At 60.8% G+C, this 16,576-nt stretch overlaps 1 protein-coding gene across 6 annotated transcripts in view; it reads left to right on the plus strand.

Annotated features, from left to right (window-relative positions):
• Nucleotides 1-16,035, plus strand: part of NCKAP5L (NCK associated protein 5 like) — a 36,070-nt gene extending 20,035 nt beyond the window's left edge. For 4 of the 6 annotated variants that reach the window (XM_004711401.2, XM_045287301.1, XM_045287300.1 and 1 more), the window contains 12 exons: nt 4,650-4,708; nt 6,302-6,430; nt 6,902-6,970; nt 7,065-7,103; nt 7,679-7,798; nt 8,828-8,941; nt 10,123-12,737; nt 13,436-13,598; nt 13,847-13,928; nt 14,270-14,578; nt 14,683-14,825; nt 15,142-16,035. In XM_004711401.2, coding sequence (XP_004711458.1) covers nt 6,308-6,430; nt 6,902-6,970; nt 7,065-7,103; nt 7,679-7,798; nt 8,828-8,941; nt 10,123-12,737; nt 13,436-13,598; nt 13,847-13,928; nt 14,270-14,578; nt 14,683-14,825; nt 15,142-15,357 — 3,993 coding nt within the window. In that variant the 5' untranslated portion in view covers nt 4,650-4,708; nt 6,302-6,307 and the 3' untranslated portion in view covers nt 15,358-16,035. Of the gene's footprint in view, nt 1-4,649; nt 4,709-6,272; nt 6,431-6,901; nt 6,971-7,064; nt 7,104-7,678; nt 7,799-8,827; nt 8,942-10,122; nt 12,738-13,435; nt 13,599-13,846; nt 13,929-14,269; nt 14,579-14,682; nt 14,826-15,141 lie in introns of all 6 variants that reach the window. The other 2 variants (XM_045287299.1, XM_045287302.1) reach the window with 1 other exon arrangement.
• Nucleotides 16,036-16,576: the final 541 nt, after the last annotated feature.

The raw sequence follows: 16,576 nt of genomic DNA on the forward strand, positions 1-16,576 counted from the left end.
AGGTGAAGAGCAAATGTTTTGAGAATGATGAGGGCAATGAATGTACAAATGTGCTTTACACAATTGATGTGTGTATGGATTGTGATAAGAGTTGTATGAACCCCTAATAAAACGATATAAATAAATAAAAAGCTAAAAAACAAAAATGTCATGAGCAAAGCCCATGTGACCTGTGTATGGTAGTAAAGTAACAAAAGGCTGTAGATTGTTGTTGATGCTGTAAGGGGCTGTTAGGTGGTCTGTCCAGACTCGTGGAGACCTGTGGCAACAAGAGGAACCATCGTCACCATTGTGGCTGTGCATCAGCCCGTTGCTGTCCGTCCATCTTCCTGGGGGTCGCTCTGTTTTTCAGTGACCCTGTACATTACCAAGCCCGGTGTCTTTCTCAAGGAACTGGTCCTTCATGATCGCATGACCAGAATACCTGAGACAAGACCACCACCCCCACTTCCAAGAAGTCTTCGAACTGTACTCCTAAGATACGCTTGTAGGTTCTTCTGGCGGCCCGTGGTCTGTTGGCTCTTTTTTTGGGGGCCAACACCATCATTAAAATCTCCGTTCTTTTTCTTTCATTAAAATCTCAGTTCTTATTCCTGGTCCAGCTTTCACATGCACATAAAGCACGTGAGGATAGGATGGCTCGGGCCAGGTGGACCTTCGTCCCCAGAGTGACCTTTTCGCTTTGGAAGACTTCAAAGAGGCGTTCCTCGACAACTTGACGTCTTTGCTCGGTGTATCATAACACTACTTATTGGTCCAGTGGCGAGGATTTTTGTTTCCTGTATGGTGGTGTCTAGCGCGTCCTGAAAGTTGTAGTCCTTGATCTTTATCAGTCAGTGCTTCAGCGCCTCTGCGGTTTCGCAGACAGACTGTTCATCTGCAGGTTACAGGTGTCTGGTGAGTCTTCCCCCATCCAGACGCTGCATTCTTCTTCCTGTGGTTCGTCTCCTCCGGTCCTCGGCTCAGCATACACCTCGAGGAAGTCGAGTAAAAGGATGCAGACTTTCCTGACTTTACGCCACACAGGGGTGTCTCCTGGCTGTTTGAATGCCTGCCACATGGTCTGTTTTACAGATTCCACACGGAAGCAAGATGAAGGGTTTGGGATTCACATGGTTCACCGTGTCAGCCATCATTTGCTGTGACCCACACAACGGTTTGCATAATCAGTCAAACCCAGGGAAACCTCTGCTTTCAGCCCAAGACCCATCTGACATCAGCCGTGACATCCCCCCGTCCCCTGTCCTCCTCTGAATCCTGCCACCCTCTCTGGCAATGCCCCCGTCAGCGTCCTGCTGCACCTGCTTCCAGGTTTAACTTCCTACTGTGCACCGGGTCAGGTGATGGAGTCCATCGGGCTTTCCCTTCAGGAACGCAGACACACTTCGTCTCATCTCCTTGATTGCAGTCCTCACACTCCCTTACCACTTTCTGTCCATCTGCTCTTTCCAGTCCTCCTGCCCCTTCCGAGCGTTGTCGTGCGGTAAATGCTGCGGTTCAGTCTCGAGTGGTTGATTCTTCCGAGGTGTTTATACTTCCCTAGTGTTGCTGTGCCTCTTAGACACCTGTGTGTGGTCTGGTCCGAGGGACTAATTTTGGCTCCAGACCTGAGTGCAGGATGACTAAAGGCCATCATCTCAGTGGTCCCTCCGTGGGCCTCTGTCTGACCAGTTAGCTGGTCTTTTTCATAATCTGGAGTTTTGTTCCACATTTTCTCCACTCTGTCCAGGTTCTTCTAATAGGCTCCCTTTCCGTTGGCCGGGGCAGCCAGGCACCATCTAGTTCTTCTGGTCTCAGGGGCATGGCGTCTGATGCTAGAAAAGATGATGAGTCCGCTGGGCTAAATGTTTCCGTGCAGCTTCACCTTTCCTCGTTCATTGTTTTCCCTCCAGACAGAGGGTGGCCAATCATCTGCAGGGGTTTTTGAGTGATCTTTAGTAAAGTTTTGCTTGCATGTGATACCGATGAGATTCGTGTGATAATTTCCACATTTCCTTGGCTCAGCTTTGGAATGGGCACAAATACAGGATTCTTCTAGTCAGACAGGCAGGTCACTGTCTTCCAGACTTCTCGGCATAGACAAGCGTGTGTTTTTAGCATTGCATCCTTCGATTGTTAAGGAATATTAGAAATAAGTATTACAGTTTTCTCTTTACCTGTGAATGTTTTCAGAGGCCCCTCTTCCACCGTCACACACACAAATGCACTCAGAAGGAAGCATTTGCCTCTTCCACTTCTTACTACCCTGCCCTCAAAGCAGCCGGCCACAAACATCATGTGACGGATATATTTATAACAGTCAGACAGACACACACACACAGGAGTTCCTGCTGAGACTGCTGATGCAACTGAAGACCTCATAAGATTTGGTTTGGAGGTTTAGGGTCATGGTTTCATGGGCTACCCCAGTTAGCTGGCTTAATGACCTGTTCAGCTCTACACCCGAGTTTGATGCAAGTGCCTCGGACAACAAAAGCTTACAAGTGGCCACTCAAGGCACAGTAACTGGTCACCATGAGGGGCCTTCCAAAGGTTCATGGACATTTTCTATTACCTTTTCTTTCTATTTGCCCACAAACTTGTTGATGCCTCTCTTATATTCGCCCGGAACACCAGAGGTAGGAGGGAGCCGTGGAAGGTGTGACTAATTGCCCCCGTGAATAACGGCCTCCTTTGCCAGGGGATCAAAGAACTAAATGGTAGGCGTCCCCGTGGGGCAGTGGGGATGTGTTGGGCCGCCAGCTGTGGAGTTTGCCGTTCAAAACCACCCACCGCTCCTTGGGGGAGAGATGAGGCTTTCTACTCCCATGAAGTCCTAGATGATGCCTGCCTACCAGCATGCTGGTCAGGAATTGTACAGAAGAGTCCTGATCAAAAGGGATCGGATGCAGAACAGAATTTCCAACTCCCAGGAGTACCAGATTTCCTGGACCATGGATGTTGGATGAACCCTTGAAACTACTGCCCTTAGATCATCTTTAAACCTCAAACCAAAAATATCCCCCGATGTCTCCTTAAAGCCAAATTGTAATTTCACTTAACTAGTAAAAAAAATGTCTGTCTGCCTTGAGCACCAGGCTTCCTTTTTCATGTTCATTTTATTTTTCAAAGTGGTTTTGTTGGCACATGATCCACATAGCATACAATTCGGTAGTTCTGTCCTGTGGAGAAGTCATGAGCTTTGCACTTCCTTAAGAACAACTTTTATGGGAGCATATTGGCAACAGCAACTCAAAGATCAGCTGGGAAGCGTAGGGGACAGTGAGCTCATGCTAATCAGGGAGGAACCACCCAGAAAGGCGGGCGGGAAGAGTTGTGCAACATGAAGAATGGCGCCTATCATCAGTGTCACTGAATTGCACACGTAGAAGTGGCTTCGTGGATGGCTGTGTGCCGTCTCAACTGCAGCACAACCAATGGGTAAAAAGAGCAACAAAGTCTAGCCACTCACTCTGCCTCGGGTGTCAGGCTGAGCTGCTGGCCCTGGGGCCGGAGAGCTGGCAGGGTGTAGGCTGGAGGTGGGGACGTGCTGAGGGCAGGGAGGTCGGAAGATGGTCTCTGAGACCCTCAGGGGGTCTTCCAGCCGAGACTCCACGGTGAGAGGCCTGGGACTTGAGTGTGAACAGGTGAGGTGGGTGACAGGCCTTGGCACTGGTGTTGTTGTTAGAAAATGCCAGCCTCACATCACCCTTCCGCAGCCCTCTGGGCTGAGTGTTCTGAACGAGCTGCGCCGTGCTGCCCACGTATCACTAACTCGGCTCTCACTGGGGTCCCACCAATGTCGCCAAGTTGTATTTCCATTTAGATAAAAAAATGAATGTTTTAATTTCTCCGGAGACTTCTTGGACCCATGTGTTCATTAGAAGCGTGTTGTTTAATCTCCCAACTACTTGGGGATCTGCGAGCTCTTTTACTGGGAATGACTTCTAGTTTAATTCCAGCGTGACCACCTGGGAGTGTGTTTCACCTGATTTTTTCCCCCATTCTTTGTAATCCGCTAAGGTGTGCTTTACAGAGGAGGCTCACCGGTGAGGAAACTGTCAGAGAGGTTTGGTGAACTGCACACATATCCTTACCCCCCACCCCCCACCATCGAGTAAGCATTCTGGCCTGAATCTGCCCAGGCAAAGGCCAGCATTGGCTGTAAGGAGCCACAGTTATCCGGACTCTGTCCTTCAACCCTGACATATGCAGGGTGCAGAGCAGAAGAGCCCCTAGGAGCTGCCCAGTAAGCTCCCGTGCTCCAGTAGCCCTGGCCTCTCGGTGCTCCAGTAGCCCTGGCCTCTGTGTTCACACGAGGGTTGAGGGAGTCTGCCTGCCTGCTCCTTGGCGTCACTGGGTTCCCGTGAGGCTGGGAGGATTGAGGAAGGCAGTGTGTGTGCAGGAGGGTCTGGAAGCCCCGGGTCTGTGTCTGAGTGACTCCTGGCCGAAGGCTGAGAGCCTTTTCCCTCGGCCTGGCCTGCGCTTCCCACTCCCGGGTCTTGTCCCCTCAGCTGTCACCTCTCAGTGCACAGATAAGTGGCCACTGGCTCATCTGTCAGAGTGGAGGCGTCCTGAAGGAAGGGCTGTGTGGGCCCCTCGGCCCGCAGCAGGAGCACACCCCTGTGAGGGTGCACGCAACTATAGTGTCTCCCTGTGTTTCTCCACAGGCCAGGTGACCGCGTGGGCTACGTGCGAGTGTGCCCGCCTGGAGAGGAGGCAGAGGCAGGTGAGGGGCTTAGGGGCCTGCTTGAAAATGGTGGGGATCAGCAGAGGAGGGCGGGAGGTGTGCAGGGGGGCATCCCTGAGCCCCTGTGGAGGACAGAGTGGGGACTGTTCAATGCCCTGCTGAGGGACCCCTCTCCTTGGCCCCAACGCTCTAAGCCCCTTTTTGTGGCAGCTTCAATGAGGGCAGGGAGAGGAGTGGTCACGGGAGGCCTTGCGGGCTCCCACCCTCTTCCCCTAAGGAGAGGCTCCCACCTTCCCGGAGCCTCCACACTACTGCCTCCAGCAGAGTCAAAACTCACTTTCAGACGGAAGGTGGATGCTGCCAGGAACGGAGACGGTGGGCTGTGTGTGCACTGTGGTTAACCTGTCTCCGACACTGGCCAGCAGCTGTTCCTGCATGCACTGTCTCTGTCCCCTCGGGGAGACCGAGGGTTACGGGACCAAGCAGGAGAGGCACCTTCCCCGACTGGAAGGAGGAACCTGAAGACTGAATGGGAGCCAGGCTGATGGGAAGAGGAGGGTCAGGGCGTGCCCCCAATCCCCCTGCAGAGGGAACACCTTGTACCAAGGGGCTGGCTCAGCTTCACAGGGGTCTTTGTGCCCCCTGGGGAGAGGGGGCCTGGAGCAGCAGGTGTTGGCCAGGAGGAAACGGCTGTGTCAGAGGGAGACGGGAGCAGAACTCAGGTCACTGATTCCCAGCCTTGGATCTCGGCCCCGTGTGGGCACCTCCTCTGGTAGACGGGTTCTCAAACTCTGCCCCACCTGTGCACACATTTGACTCTCACAAGACTGCAAGGAAAGCAGGAGTCCACCCACGTCTCAGACTCAGGAAACTGAGCAGCCAAGGTGTGTGGACCAAGGGAGTGACTGAGCAAGTCCCCACTGTTCACCCAGAGCCTCGGCGCTGTAAGTCCCGTGCACACACGGCCTGAAGTGTGCCCGGCCCCGGACATCAGGACAGAGCCCTAGTCCCCTTACATCTTCAACGGCTTTTGGAATATTTTAATGCATTGTTTTCGCTCCTGTTACGCGTATCAGTAGGCTCATGTTAAAAAAAAAATTTAATTTTGTAACTTCTTCCAATCTCCGTGTCACAGAGAGTCTTTGTAACTGCTGAAGGTCAGCGTTGTGGTCATTTTGTAGCCCTCTCCTCCCCTAGCCCAGTGCTTGTGACCTGTGTCTGGATGTGTCCAGGGCACCAAACCGGTAGCCTGGAGCTGACCGACCCCCTACTCCTGGCGGCCCTGGGTGGGGGTTTGCGGCGGCTGCTTGGTCTGGCAGGAGGTAGCCACCCCTTTCTCCGAGTGTCCCTCGAGCTGGACTGAGTGTCCAACCCTACAGTGAGCAGCTGAGCGCCCGCGCCGCTTGTCACCTCCGGACTCCCTTTGGGCAAGTGTCCAGTGTAGAAGACAATGGTGCCTGTCCCTGAGATGAGCAAACAGTCCCAGGACTTGGAGGTCCCCAGCCCCAAGCTGACTCTTACAGTGTATGCAACTCAGGGGAATAGTGACAGGTGTCGTCTCTGCCCCCGCCTCCTCCGCTCCCCTCCCCCGGCCCCTGTGTAGCCTGCCCAGGCTTCTCTTGCTTGCTCCAGGACCTGATGTCGGAGACCATGGACCAGCCGGCCGCTGGGCCTGGAAGCCCAAGGCCGGGAGAAAACGGGGATGGCAGCAGAGAGCCGGGTACCTGCCAGGACCTTCTGCACCGCCTGCGGGAGCTGGAGGTGGGGCGCTGTCCAGCGGGGTGGGGGGGTGCAATGGGCTTGCTGGCGGGCCTCTTTGCCCACCGACATTCCATTAGCAGAGCTCATCTGAGAAGCCCTTAGAGCCCCTGCCCTGATGCCTGCTTGTATGGGGCCGTGATGCCACAGCGCCCAGCTGGCTCCCAGCGTTGCCTTCACGTCCCTGTCCCCACTTGTGTGGAGCAGCAGGAGGAAAGGGTTGCGTGACTTGACTCAGGGCTCGGGACAGGAGGCACAGGGGACAGAGCCTCAGACCCTGCCGCTGGCCACACAAAGGCCCTGCCCTGCTTTATCCAGTCTGAGGTGCATCTGTCACCGCCGAGGGCGGAATGGGGCTGTCATTAGTAGGTTCCTTGAATCTCGACACCCCACCCCCACACGGAAGGAAATTGCCCCAAGGGAAGGATGATGCCCAAAGTTTCTCTTTCGCCCTCTTCCTCCCGCCCCCTGCAGGCGGAGAACTCGGCCCTGGCACAGGCCAACGAGAACCAGCGGGAGTCTTACGAGCGCTGCCTGGACGAGGTCTGGGGGCTGCACCGGGCTGGGGGAGGGCTGCTCGGCTTGTCTGCTCCAGGCCACGGCCAGGCCGGCTGACAGGTGGGCTCTCTGTCTCCAGGTGGCCAACCACGTGGTGCAGGCCCTGCTCCACCAGAAGGTGAGTGACCCCGGGAGGGAGGCTCACTCCCGGCCCTGGGCAGAGGGCCAGTCCTGCCAGAGCCCCGAGGCTGCTCTGTGAAGCCTTCCCTGGAGGCTGGAGAAGGGGGTGTTGAAGATGACCTTATTCTCTCCCTTCCGGCCCTGGGGGCAAGTCAGAGCGGTGGGGTGGGGTAGGGTAGGGTAGGCAAGGCTGGGTACCTTGGTCTGGAGGCCTACACCCCTCCCTTATTCTGGCCCCAGGAGTTTACAAAGACCCGTCTGAATTACCAGGCTTGGTGGGTACTTCTTGACCTGGGAACCATGAGGAACCCCCAGACCTTCCTCTGTCCCACTAGGGAGCCCTTCTCCAAAGCGTGGTTTCTAAGACACAGGAGATCGGACGGGAAAGGCCAGAATGTAGTAAATTCAGGGGTTCACCATCTTTAGAAGAAGCTGTTGCTCCAACCATCCGCCAGGCTCAGTTCTTCAGAAGGGAGGGAGGATGGGGGCACAGCAGGAGTTCCGGGGCCTCTGGGGAGGACCGTGCTCACACCCCAGTCCCTCTCATTGCTCACCCCGCTCCCCGTGGGACAGGACCTGCGGGAGGAGTGCATCAAGCTGAAGAAGCGGGTGTTCGACCTGGAGCGGCAGAACCAGATGCTCAGTGCCCTGTTCCAGCAGAAGCTCCAGCTCACAGCAGGCTCCCTGCCTCAGGTGCGCCCGGAGCTTTCGCTCCCCTTCCTCAGTCCCTAGTCCCGACCCATCAGCACCTTCTCACTGCACCTGCTGAAGGAAGCTACACCTCAGCCATGTGGGGCGCTGTGGCCATCAGGGAAGGACCGCCACCCCCACCCCCCACCCCACCAGCCTGTTTGATTTGGGCCTTAGATGGGTAAAAGCTACCTGTGCTTAGCTGGGACGGAGGCTCCATTGAGCAGATGCTAAATAAGTTTTTTTTTTTACTGCGAGCAGGGCATTTAAGCAGCCTGGGTGAGACTGGACTGAGTCTCAAGGCCCTGTCCACGGGCTGTGGCCTGCACAAGCTGACTGCCCTCCTGGGGAGCTTGGGGCTGCTGGCAGCCACGCTGCAAAGCAGACAACTGTATGCTGCCCCAGCAGTTAAGGGGAGGACTCAAGGGCTCCTTTCAGAGATGGTATTGGGCTGTTGCACTCCAGCCTTGGAAGAGGGAAGGTTTTGTTTTTTAAGTAGGGGGAATGGCTTCCCAAAGGGAGAAGGGGCACCCACAGGGGTCCCAGGGCCTTCGGGCTTGGCTGGAGCAAAGGGTGCATGAGGTGCAGGGAGCGTATTCAGAAGAACCAGGCAAGCGCCCTCTGGTGGCCATGGGTCGTGTGTGGGCGTGGAGGCGGTGGGTGTGGGTGTGAAGGGACCCCCTCCGCCCACCCACCCCCACTCCAGCCAAGACGCTCACACCCCACCCCACCTCTGTCACTGAGGAAGACGTGCCCCAGCCAGCAGAGCAGCCCTGCAGCCAACATGGGCACCCAGGCTCAGACCTGCCCACTGTCTCCCTCCCCCCCAGGCCCAAAGGTGCTTCTCTTTCCCCAAACCCTCCTGACTGGTCCCACCAGCCTAACACATAAACTGTGCCCCATCTTCAGATCTACTAGCCCTGTCTTACGAGCTGGCGGGCGAGGACTTCAGCAAGCACCATGGGCCCTGGGCCAGAAGGTACCCTGAGTGCTGGCCCCGGACGCCTCTGCTCAGTCTGCCTCTCTCTGCAGGTCCCACTCAGCCCACTCCAGCCGCCCCCAGAGCCGCCGGCCTCCCCCTCCCTGAGTTCCGCCGAGGGACCGGCCCCCTCACTGCCCATGGGGCGCTCTGCTGGGCAGAGAGAGGTAGGAGAGGCTCTGTGGGGTGTGGGGGGCGGGGGGCCTGGTCGGTTGGTACTCCAGGCTGTTTGCTAAAGTGTCTCAGGGCAGGACCCCCCCTCCCCCCGCCCCGAGGGCCCCCCTGATGGTGCCCAGGCAGGCATTTTTCAGGCCTGGAGGTGTGAGCCTTCAGCCCAGCCAGGACCTGTGGCAGATGCAGCAGCCATGCATTTTGGGTACTAGGTCACACTAGGTACTGGGTCTTGTTTTTACGTGGTCAAGCACACAGGAGCCCTGGTGGCGCAGTGGTCAAGCGCCCCTCTGCCAACCGAAAGCCAGGCCGTTTGAACTCAACTGGCCACTCCACGGGTGAAAAGACGTGCCTGCCTGCTTCCACATAGCCTGGGACTCCGTCTGTGCGTCCGTCCATGCGTGTATGCGTGCACGCGGCCCTCGTGCTCTGTCCCAAGAACCCCTCTGAGTCCCATTGGTGCAGCACAACTAGGCAGCAAACACAGCACCGAGCTTTGCCGGTGGGGAGTGCAGTGAAGGCCAGAGGTTACAGACCGGCAGTTCAGTGTCCAGTAAAGTGGAGGTCCTCGGGAAAGAGGCGGACCCTCAAGGAGGCGGGCTGGCACGGCGGCTGCAACAGTGGGCTTAAACACAGCAGTTGTGGGGCTGGCGCAGGACCGGGCAGCGCTCTGTCCTGTTGTCCACGGAGCGGCCCCGAGGTGGGGTCGACTGAGGGTCCCTAAGGGCAGCAGCAGCCGGTAGGACCAGGTCTCAAACCTACACAGCACTGACTGTGGAGTCAACACAATGACAGCCCAAGAAGGGGCTGGGAAAGAGTGAGGAAGGGTTGGCGTCACGTGGCCCCAGCCCCCTCCTCCTGCCAGGGGCCAGGTGAGCTGACCAAACTGGGCACCTTTCAGGGCCTCCTGAGTGACTCTGTTCTTTCTGACTCTGAAAAGTGGCCAGGCCTCCCTCCCCAGGGCTAGCCTAGAGGTCAGGGTTCTAGAGGGGAGAACGGGGACCCCCCCCCCAAGAAGGGGAGGTGGGCTGTCCACCCAGCCCCAAGTGTGCCAGAAGGAACAGGCGAGGTGTCCAGGAGGACTCCGAGCCACCATAGAAGCACAGACGGCAGGCCAGCTCTGCCCCCAGCGGCATGGGCACCAACCTCCTCCTGCTCCTGCCCTCCGTCCCCCAAGGTGTGCTGGGAGCAGCAGCTGCGGCCTGGAGGCCCAGGACCGCCAATTGCCCCACCCCCAGCGCTGGACGCCCTGACCCCATTCCTGCGGAAGAAAGCCCAGATCCTGGAGGTGCTGAGAGCCCTGGAGGAGACCGACCCCCTGCTTCTGTGCTCCCCCGCCACCCCCTGGCGGCCTCCGGGGGAGGGGCCCGGCTCCCCAGAGCCCGTCAACGGGGAGCTGTGTAGCTCTCCTCGGCCTTTGCCCACACCCTGGGGCCCCTGCCTGCTGCTCGGACCCGGCAGCCTGGGGGGCCTGCTGCGCTGGGAGCATCTCCTGGGGGCCCCAGGAGAGGAAGAGGGGACCGGGCAGCGCTGGGGCTCCAGCAGGGGGCCCCCCCAGGCCCAGGGCACGGGCTCTGGCCCGCACGGTGCCCCCGGCAGCAGCTCCTCATCCTCTTCTGATGAGGCAGGGGACCCCAATGAGGCCCCAAGCCCCGATACCCTGCTGGGTGCCCTGGCTCGCAAACAGCTGAACCTGGGCCAGCTCCTGGAGGACACGGAGTCCTACCTGCAGGCCTTCCTGGCGGGAGCAACAGGTCCACTCAACGGGGACCACCCGGGGCCTGGGCAGCCAGGCCCCCCAGACCAGAGGCCCCCACAGCTGCCCAAGTCCAAAGGCCTTCCCAAGTCAGCGTGGGGCGGGGGTACCCCAGAGGCCCAAAGGCCAGCCTTTGGTGCTACCTCAGAAGGCCAGGGGCCGCTCCCCTTTCTCAGCATGTTCGTGGGTGCAGGGGACACCCCCCCAGGTTCTCGGCCTGGCCCCCCCCACTCCTCATCTCAGGTGAAAAGCAAGCTCCAAATCGGACCCCCGTCTCCCGGGGAGGCCCAGGGACCACTCCTGCCCTCTCCTGCCAGGGGCCTCAGGTTCCTAAAGCTGCCTCCAGCCTCGGAGAAGGTCCCCAGCCCAGGCGGCCCGCAGCTCAGCCCCCAGCTCCCCCGGAACTCCCGAATCCCCTGTCGGAATGGCGGCTCCGACGGGAGCCCCTCGCCGCTGCTGGCCCGACGGGGCCTGGGGATAGGAGAGCTGTCCCCCGACGGGGCACAGGGCCTGCCCATCAGCTCCTCACCCTGCTCCTCGGCCTCAGACTCTGCCCAGCTCAGACTCCCCCAGCCAGCCGTGCCCACCACACTGTCCCCAGGGCCAGGGATGGCCCCTTGCTTCGAGAATATTCTGGACCTTTCCCGGGCCACCTTCAGGGGGGCTTCGCCAGAGCCCCCTCCCTCACCACTGCAGGTGCCCCCCTACCCACAACTGACCATGGAGGTGCCACCCGCCACCGAGGTCCTCAGAAGCCCTGGCGTCCCCTCCAGCCCGTGCACCTCAGAACCGTGCCCCTATGGGAGCCCCCCAGAGAAGAGCCCCGACAAGGCAGGCTGGGAATCCCCCCACCCCGGACGCAGGACCCCAGGCAGCTCAGCCAAGAAGTCTGGCCAGGGGCCAGGGCGGCGGCCTGGGGAGCCTGGCTACACACCCCTGCGGGACAGACTGGCTGCCCTGGGCAGACTGAAGACAGGCCCCGAGGGGCCTCTGGGTCCAGAGAAGAATGGACTGGCAGCCAGGCTGGGCAGCGAGAAGGCCCGGGGACCCGGGAGGTCAGCCGAGAGCACTGTAGGAGACCCAGGGCCTCCCAGCACCAGAGCCCCTGAGCAGCCAGACACCAAGGGCGCACTTCGAGGGCCGGTGGCCTTGGGCACAAACAGCCTGAAGCAGCAGGAAGCCGGGCTCCTGGGGGACCCCGGAGCCCGAGTTTACTCCTCCCACTCCATGGGGGCCCGGCTAGACTTGGAGCCCATCTCACCGAGGAGCTGCCTCACCAAAGTGGAGCTGGCCAAGAGCCGGCTGGCAGGGGCCCTGTGCCCCCAGGCCCCCCGGGCCCCTGCCAAAGTGCCAACCTCAGCCCCCAGCCTGGGCAAGCCCAATAAGAGCCCCCACAGCAGCCCCACCAAACTGCCTTCCAAGTCCCCCACCAAAGTGGTGCCCCGGCTCGGGGCCCCCTCGGTCAACAAGGAGGCCCCCAAGTCGGACAAGGGGAAGGGCCCGCCGTGGGCGGACTGTGGTGGTGCCCCGGCCCCACCCACACCCCCAGCGGCTGGCCCCACCGACCCCAGCCCGGGCCCTGAGGGGCCAGCCCCCCACTCGGCCATCGAGGAGCAGGTGATGAAGGGCATCGAGGAGAACGTGCTGCGGCGCCAGGGCCAGGGCCAGGCGCTGGCCGCCGAGGCCAAGCACCGCAGCACCAGCAGCATCGCCAGCTGGTTCGGCCTGAAGAAGAGCAAGCTGCCGGCCCTGAACCGCCGCACGGAGGCCGCCAAGGGCAAGGAAGGGGCCAGCGGCTCCCCGCTCCGCAAGGAGGCCAAGACGGAAGCCCGGAAGCTGGAGGCGGAGAGCCTCAACATCTCCAAGCTGATGGCCAAGGCAGAAGACCTGCGCCGCGCCTTGGAGGAGGAGAAGGCCTACCTGAGCAGCAGGGCGCGGCCCCGGCCCGGGGGGCCAGGCCCAGGGCCGCAGGTGCAGGGCCAGCTGGCCGGCATGTACCAAGGTGCAGACACCTTCATGCAGCAGCTGCTCAACAGGTGAGGGCCTGCATCTCGCTGGACAGGTGCGCGGCGGGCACACCCTTCCTGGGGCGGAGGCTTCCCCAGGGGTGGAGTGTGATGCCAACGCAGCGACTGGGGGTTGCTCAGGGGGCTGGCCTGGAGGAAAGACGTGGGGCTCCGGTCAAGCCCACCCGCCCAAGGCCACCGCCTCCTGGAGAAGTTGGCAGTACGTGTTCTTGGTCAGACTGCAAGTCAGGTGTGGTGGCCCCCGGCAGGGCAGTGCCTTGCCCACGGCACGTGAGGCTAGGAGAGCTGGGTCTTGTTGGGGCTGAAGGTGGTCTCCTCCCCCGAGACTTGTCTGTGCCACCCTGCCCCTTGGCACCTGCCTCAGGCGCCACAGTGGGAGCCGCAGTTCAGAGCAGGGCCCCCCCAGCCTGGGGCGCCCCACCTGGGCCAAGGAGGTGGGACATCGCAGAGATGGGGTCTGGTGAGGCGCATGCGTGCGGAAACTCCGTGCATGGGCCCAGCTGTGGCCAGGTCTGCTGTCTGTATCAACACTCCGCCTGGTCTCTGTTCTTCCACCCTTTCCCGGCCGTGATGTTCCACCGGCCTTGTCCCTAGAGTCTCCCCGCTGTAGCCCAGTGACAGGAGGGCCGCTAGGGGTGACCATCAGGGCTCGGCCCCCCTTCCCCCGGCCCTGCATGACCCTCATTCCCATCACACTCTTGCCCTAGGGTGGATGGCAAGGAGCTACCGCCCCAAAGTTGGCGGGAGCCCAAGCCCGAGTACGGGGGCTTCCAGCCAGTGTCCGCTGACCCCAAGAACCCCTGGCCAGCCTGCGGGCCCCGAAATGGCCTGGTAGGTCCCCTGCAGGGCTGTGGAAAGCCTCCTGGGAAGGTAAGTTCTTGGGCTAGGGGCTCTGTCAAAGGGCCCAGCTTCCCAGCCCCCCACGGCTCTTTGCCTTGTGAGCTCCCCTTCACAGGCATGGGGTGGGGGGGCGCCTGGAGGCCTCATGGTGTCCTGCAGGCACTCCTAGTCTTGGGGTGGACTGGGGAGGGCCTGGGCTCTCCTGAGGGTGTGGCTCGCTGCAGCCACACTCCAGAAGCCCAGAGGCCTCATGGTCACAGGCCTCCTGTCCTCCACAGCTGAGCAGCGAGCCAGGGAGGCGAGAAGAGGTCCCTGCAGAGGACAGCCTGGCCGAGCCAGTGCCCCCCTCACACTTCACAGGTCCGCAGGACTGGGGGGTGGGGGCCACACCCTGACCCTCTGCCTGCCCACTTTAGTCCCGAGGGCTGTTTTGGTGTGGATCCCTGGGTGGGTGACCGCCAGCCTGGCTTCGGGGGGTATCTGCTCTACCTTCCTCCCAAAGCCGGGTGCAGGTGAGGGGAGGGCGGTAGGTACCACTGGACCCTGGGTCTGTGGGTGGAGCCTGTGGGACGGGTGAGGCCCTGAGTAGAGGGTGGGACCTGGGCTTGGATGAATGCTTAAGGGAGAAACCTGGGGGTGAGCCACAGCTGCGCCTCTGGCTTAACGTTACCCTTCCCCTCCACTTCCTCTCCGCTCCCCAGCCTGTGGCTCCCTGACCCGAACCCTGGACAGTGGCATTGGGACCTTTCCGCCCCCAGACCATGGCAGCTGTGGCCCCCCCAGCAAGAATGTACCCAAGACTAAGCCTCCACGGCTAGAGCTGCCCCCCGGGGCAACCCCCGCTCGGCCCCCGCCCCTCACTAAGGTTCCCCGCCGTGCCCACACACTGGAGCGTGAGGTGCCAGGCATGGAGGAGCTGCTGGTGAGTGGGCGGCACCCCAGCATGCCGGTCTTCCCCGCGCTGCTCACTGCAACGCCCAGCCACCGCGGCCATAAGACCTGTCCTGAGGGTGAGTGTCCAGGCAGGGGTGGGGGCTGTGCTGGGGCCCTCCCTGGAGTGAACCCCTGGGCAGCCCTGACCCCCCCTACCCCCTTACCTGCCTTCTCCGGGCAGATCCCTGTGAGGACCCAGGCGCACCCCCCGCCAGCCAGCTGGCCAAGAACTGGACCTTCCCCAACGCACGGGCCACCAGCTGCTCTGCTGACCCCTTCCTCTGCACGCCCCGGCAGCTGGAGGGACTGCCCCGGACCCCCATGGTGAGAATGCAGCAAGGGTGAGGGAGAAAGGATGGGGAGTGATGGGGAGATGGGGTTCTCCAGTGTCCAGTCTTGGCACGACTGGCCAGGAGGGCTGAGATGCCCCCCAGGTAGCCTACCCATCTGCCTGCTCACACACTGCTCCTGGAAAGAGTGTCTGTGCCTCGCCCACAGCTGGCTAGGCCGAACACCCAGCCTGCTTCCTCTGAGAAGCACCCCACCTCAGGGGGCCTGCCTCCCTCCACCTCCCGGCACTGTGCTGGGGGCAGAAAGCCTCCTCAGGGACCTGCCTCCCAAGATGCCCCTCCTCTCCCAGGCCCTGCCCGTGGACCGGAAGCCGAGCCTGGAGCCCAGCCGCCCATCCACCACCACGCCCCCAGGCCCAGTGTCTGGGGGCAGCCGCACCCCCAGCACATCGGACATGGGCGAGGATGCCCGCGCTGCCAGTGGAGGTGCCCCGGGGCTGGAGACCTCGGAGTCCCTCAGTGACTCGCTCTACGACTCGCTGTCCTCCTGTGGGAGCCAGGGCTGAGGCCAGTGCCACCCCACAGCCCCCCGCCGGAGCTGGGGACCACAGGCCGAACCTCGCCAGGGGCCCGTGGGTTGCCCCCCGAAGGGACCAAGGAGGCCAATGGAAAAGGAGGTGGCGGGGTCCCTGGCACCCCTGCCCGCCGGGCACCGCTGCTGTGGATGAGATGATCCTGCTCTCAGCTCAGGGAGGGACCCTGCCCTTGGTCCCCTCTCTCACCCAGAATAAGGCTCTTCTCCAAAGGGGTTGGGGCCCCGCCCCCAGCTTCCACTGGAGACTGAGCTGAGCCGTCTTCTTGTGGTGCTGGGCCCTGCCCACCTGCTGTGCCATCTCCGCCCAACCTGGCCAAGCCCCTGCCTGGAGCATCCTGGGGCCAGGCCCTGCCCCTGTGCTGGGGGATCCAGGGGCTGAGGGGGACCAGGTGCCTTCTCTCCGTCTGCCTGGCCCTCTCTGCTGTTTGGATGGTGCTGACCTCCCTGCCCCGCGTCTTTGGGGCTCGTTTGTCTCGTCGTCTTTTTTTGTTTTGTTTTTATATTAAAGCGCCTGGCCCAGTCCTCACCACCACCCCGGACCCCAAACTGCGGTTAATTTATCTGTTGTTAAAAATGTGGCTGTTCTGCTTTCAGCCTCCGCTTCTGCCGTCTCCCCAATAAAACGTGCAGGCTCCTCCCTGCCCCCCAACTTGGCTTACTCTGTGGGACAGCTCGGGGCACATGCGTGGGCACCAGGCAGAGGGACCCCGGGGACCTGGACTCTGCCCTGGGGCACCCTGGTGAGGCATCCTCCCCACACCAGGGGTGCTGGCTGGAGGCAGCCTGAAAGATGAGGGATGTGAACCTGGGTTAGGAGGGGCTGGGGGTCCTGAGACTAGGCTGTCCCCCAAGGGTAGGTGAGGGTGATTGGACTTGCATTCTAACAAAACCCTGTTGGTCCCAGCCTGGGGAGGGGAGGGATGGGGGAAGGAGGTCAACAAACTCTGAGCTGAGACTGGGGGTGGGCAAGGTGATGTGTCAGCTTTAGGACAGGGCTACCCTCTCGTCTTTCCTCGAACATCGTTGCTTCCTCAGAACCTGCTTCTGCAGAACTCGGCTTTTAACCAGAGTCCCTCAGGCTGCGAAGCTCTCCCTTTAGGAAGGAAAGGCCAGGCATGAGTCTGCAGAAGACGCCCTGGCTTCCAGGAGTTTGCATTGCTTTGCACAAGGGAACACAGGTGGCCGTCTCT

Source organism: Echinops telfairi, unplaced genomic scaffold (assembly GCF_000313985.2).
Source record: "Echinops telfairi isolate 266 unplaced genomic scaffold, ASM31398v2 ScPeMD7_12;HRSCAF=54, whole genome shotgun sequence".
NCBI lineage: Eukaryota > Metazoa > Chordata > Mammalia > Afrosoricida > Tenrecidae > Echinops > Echinops telfairi.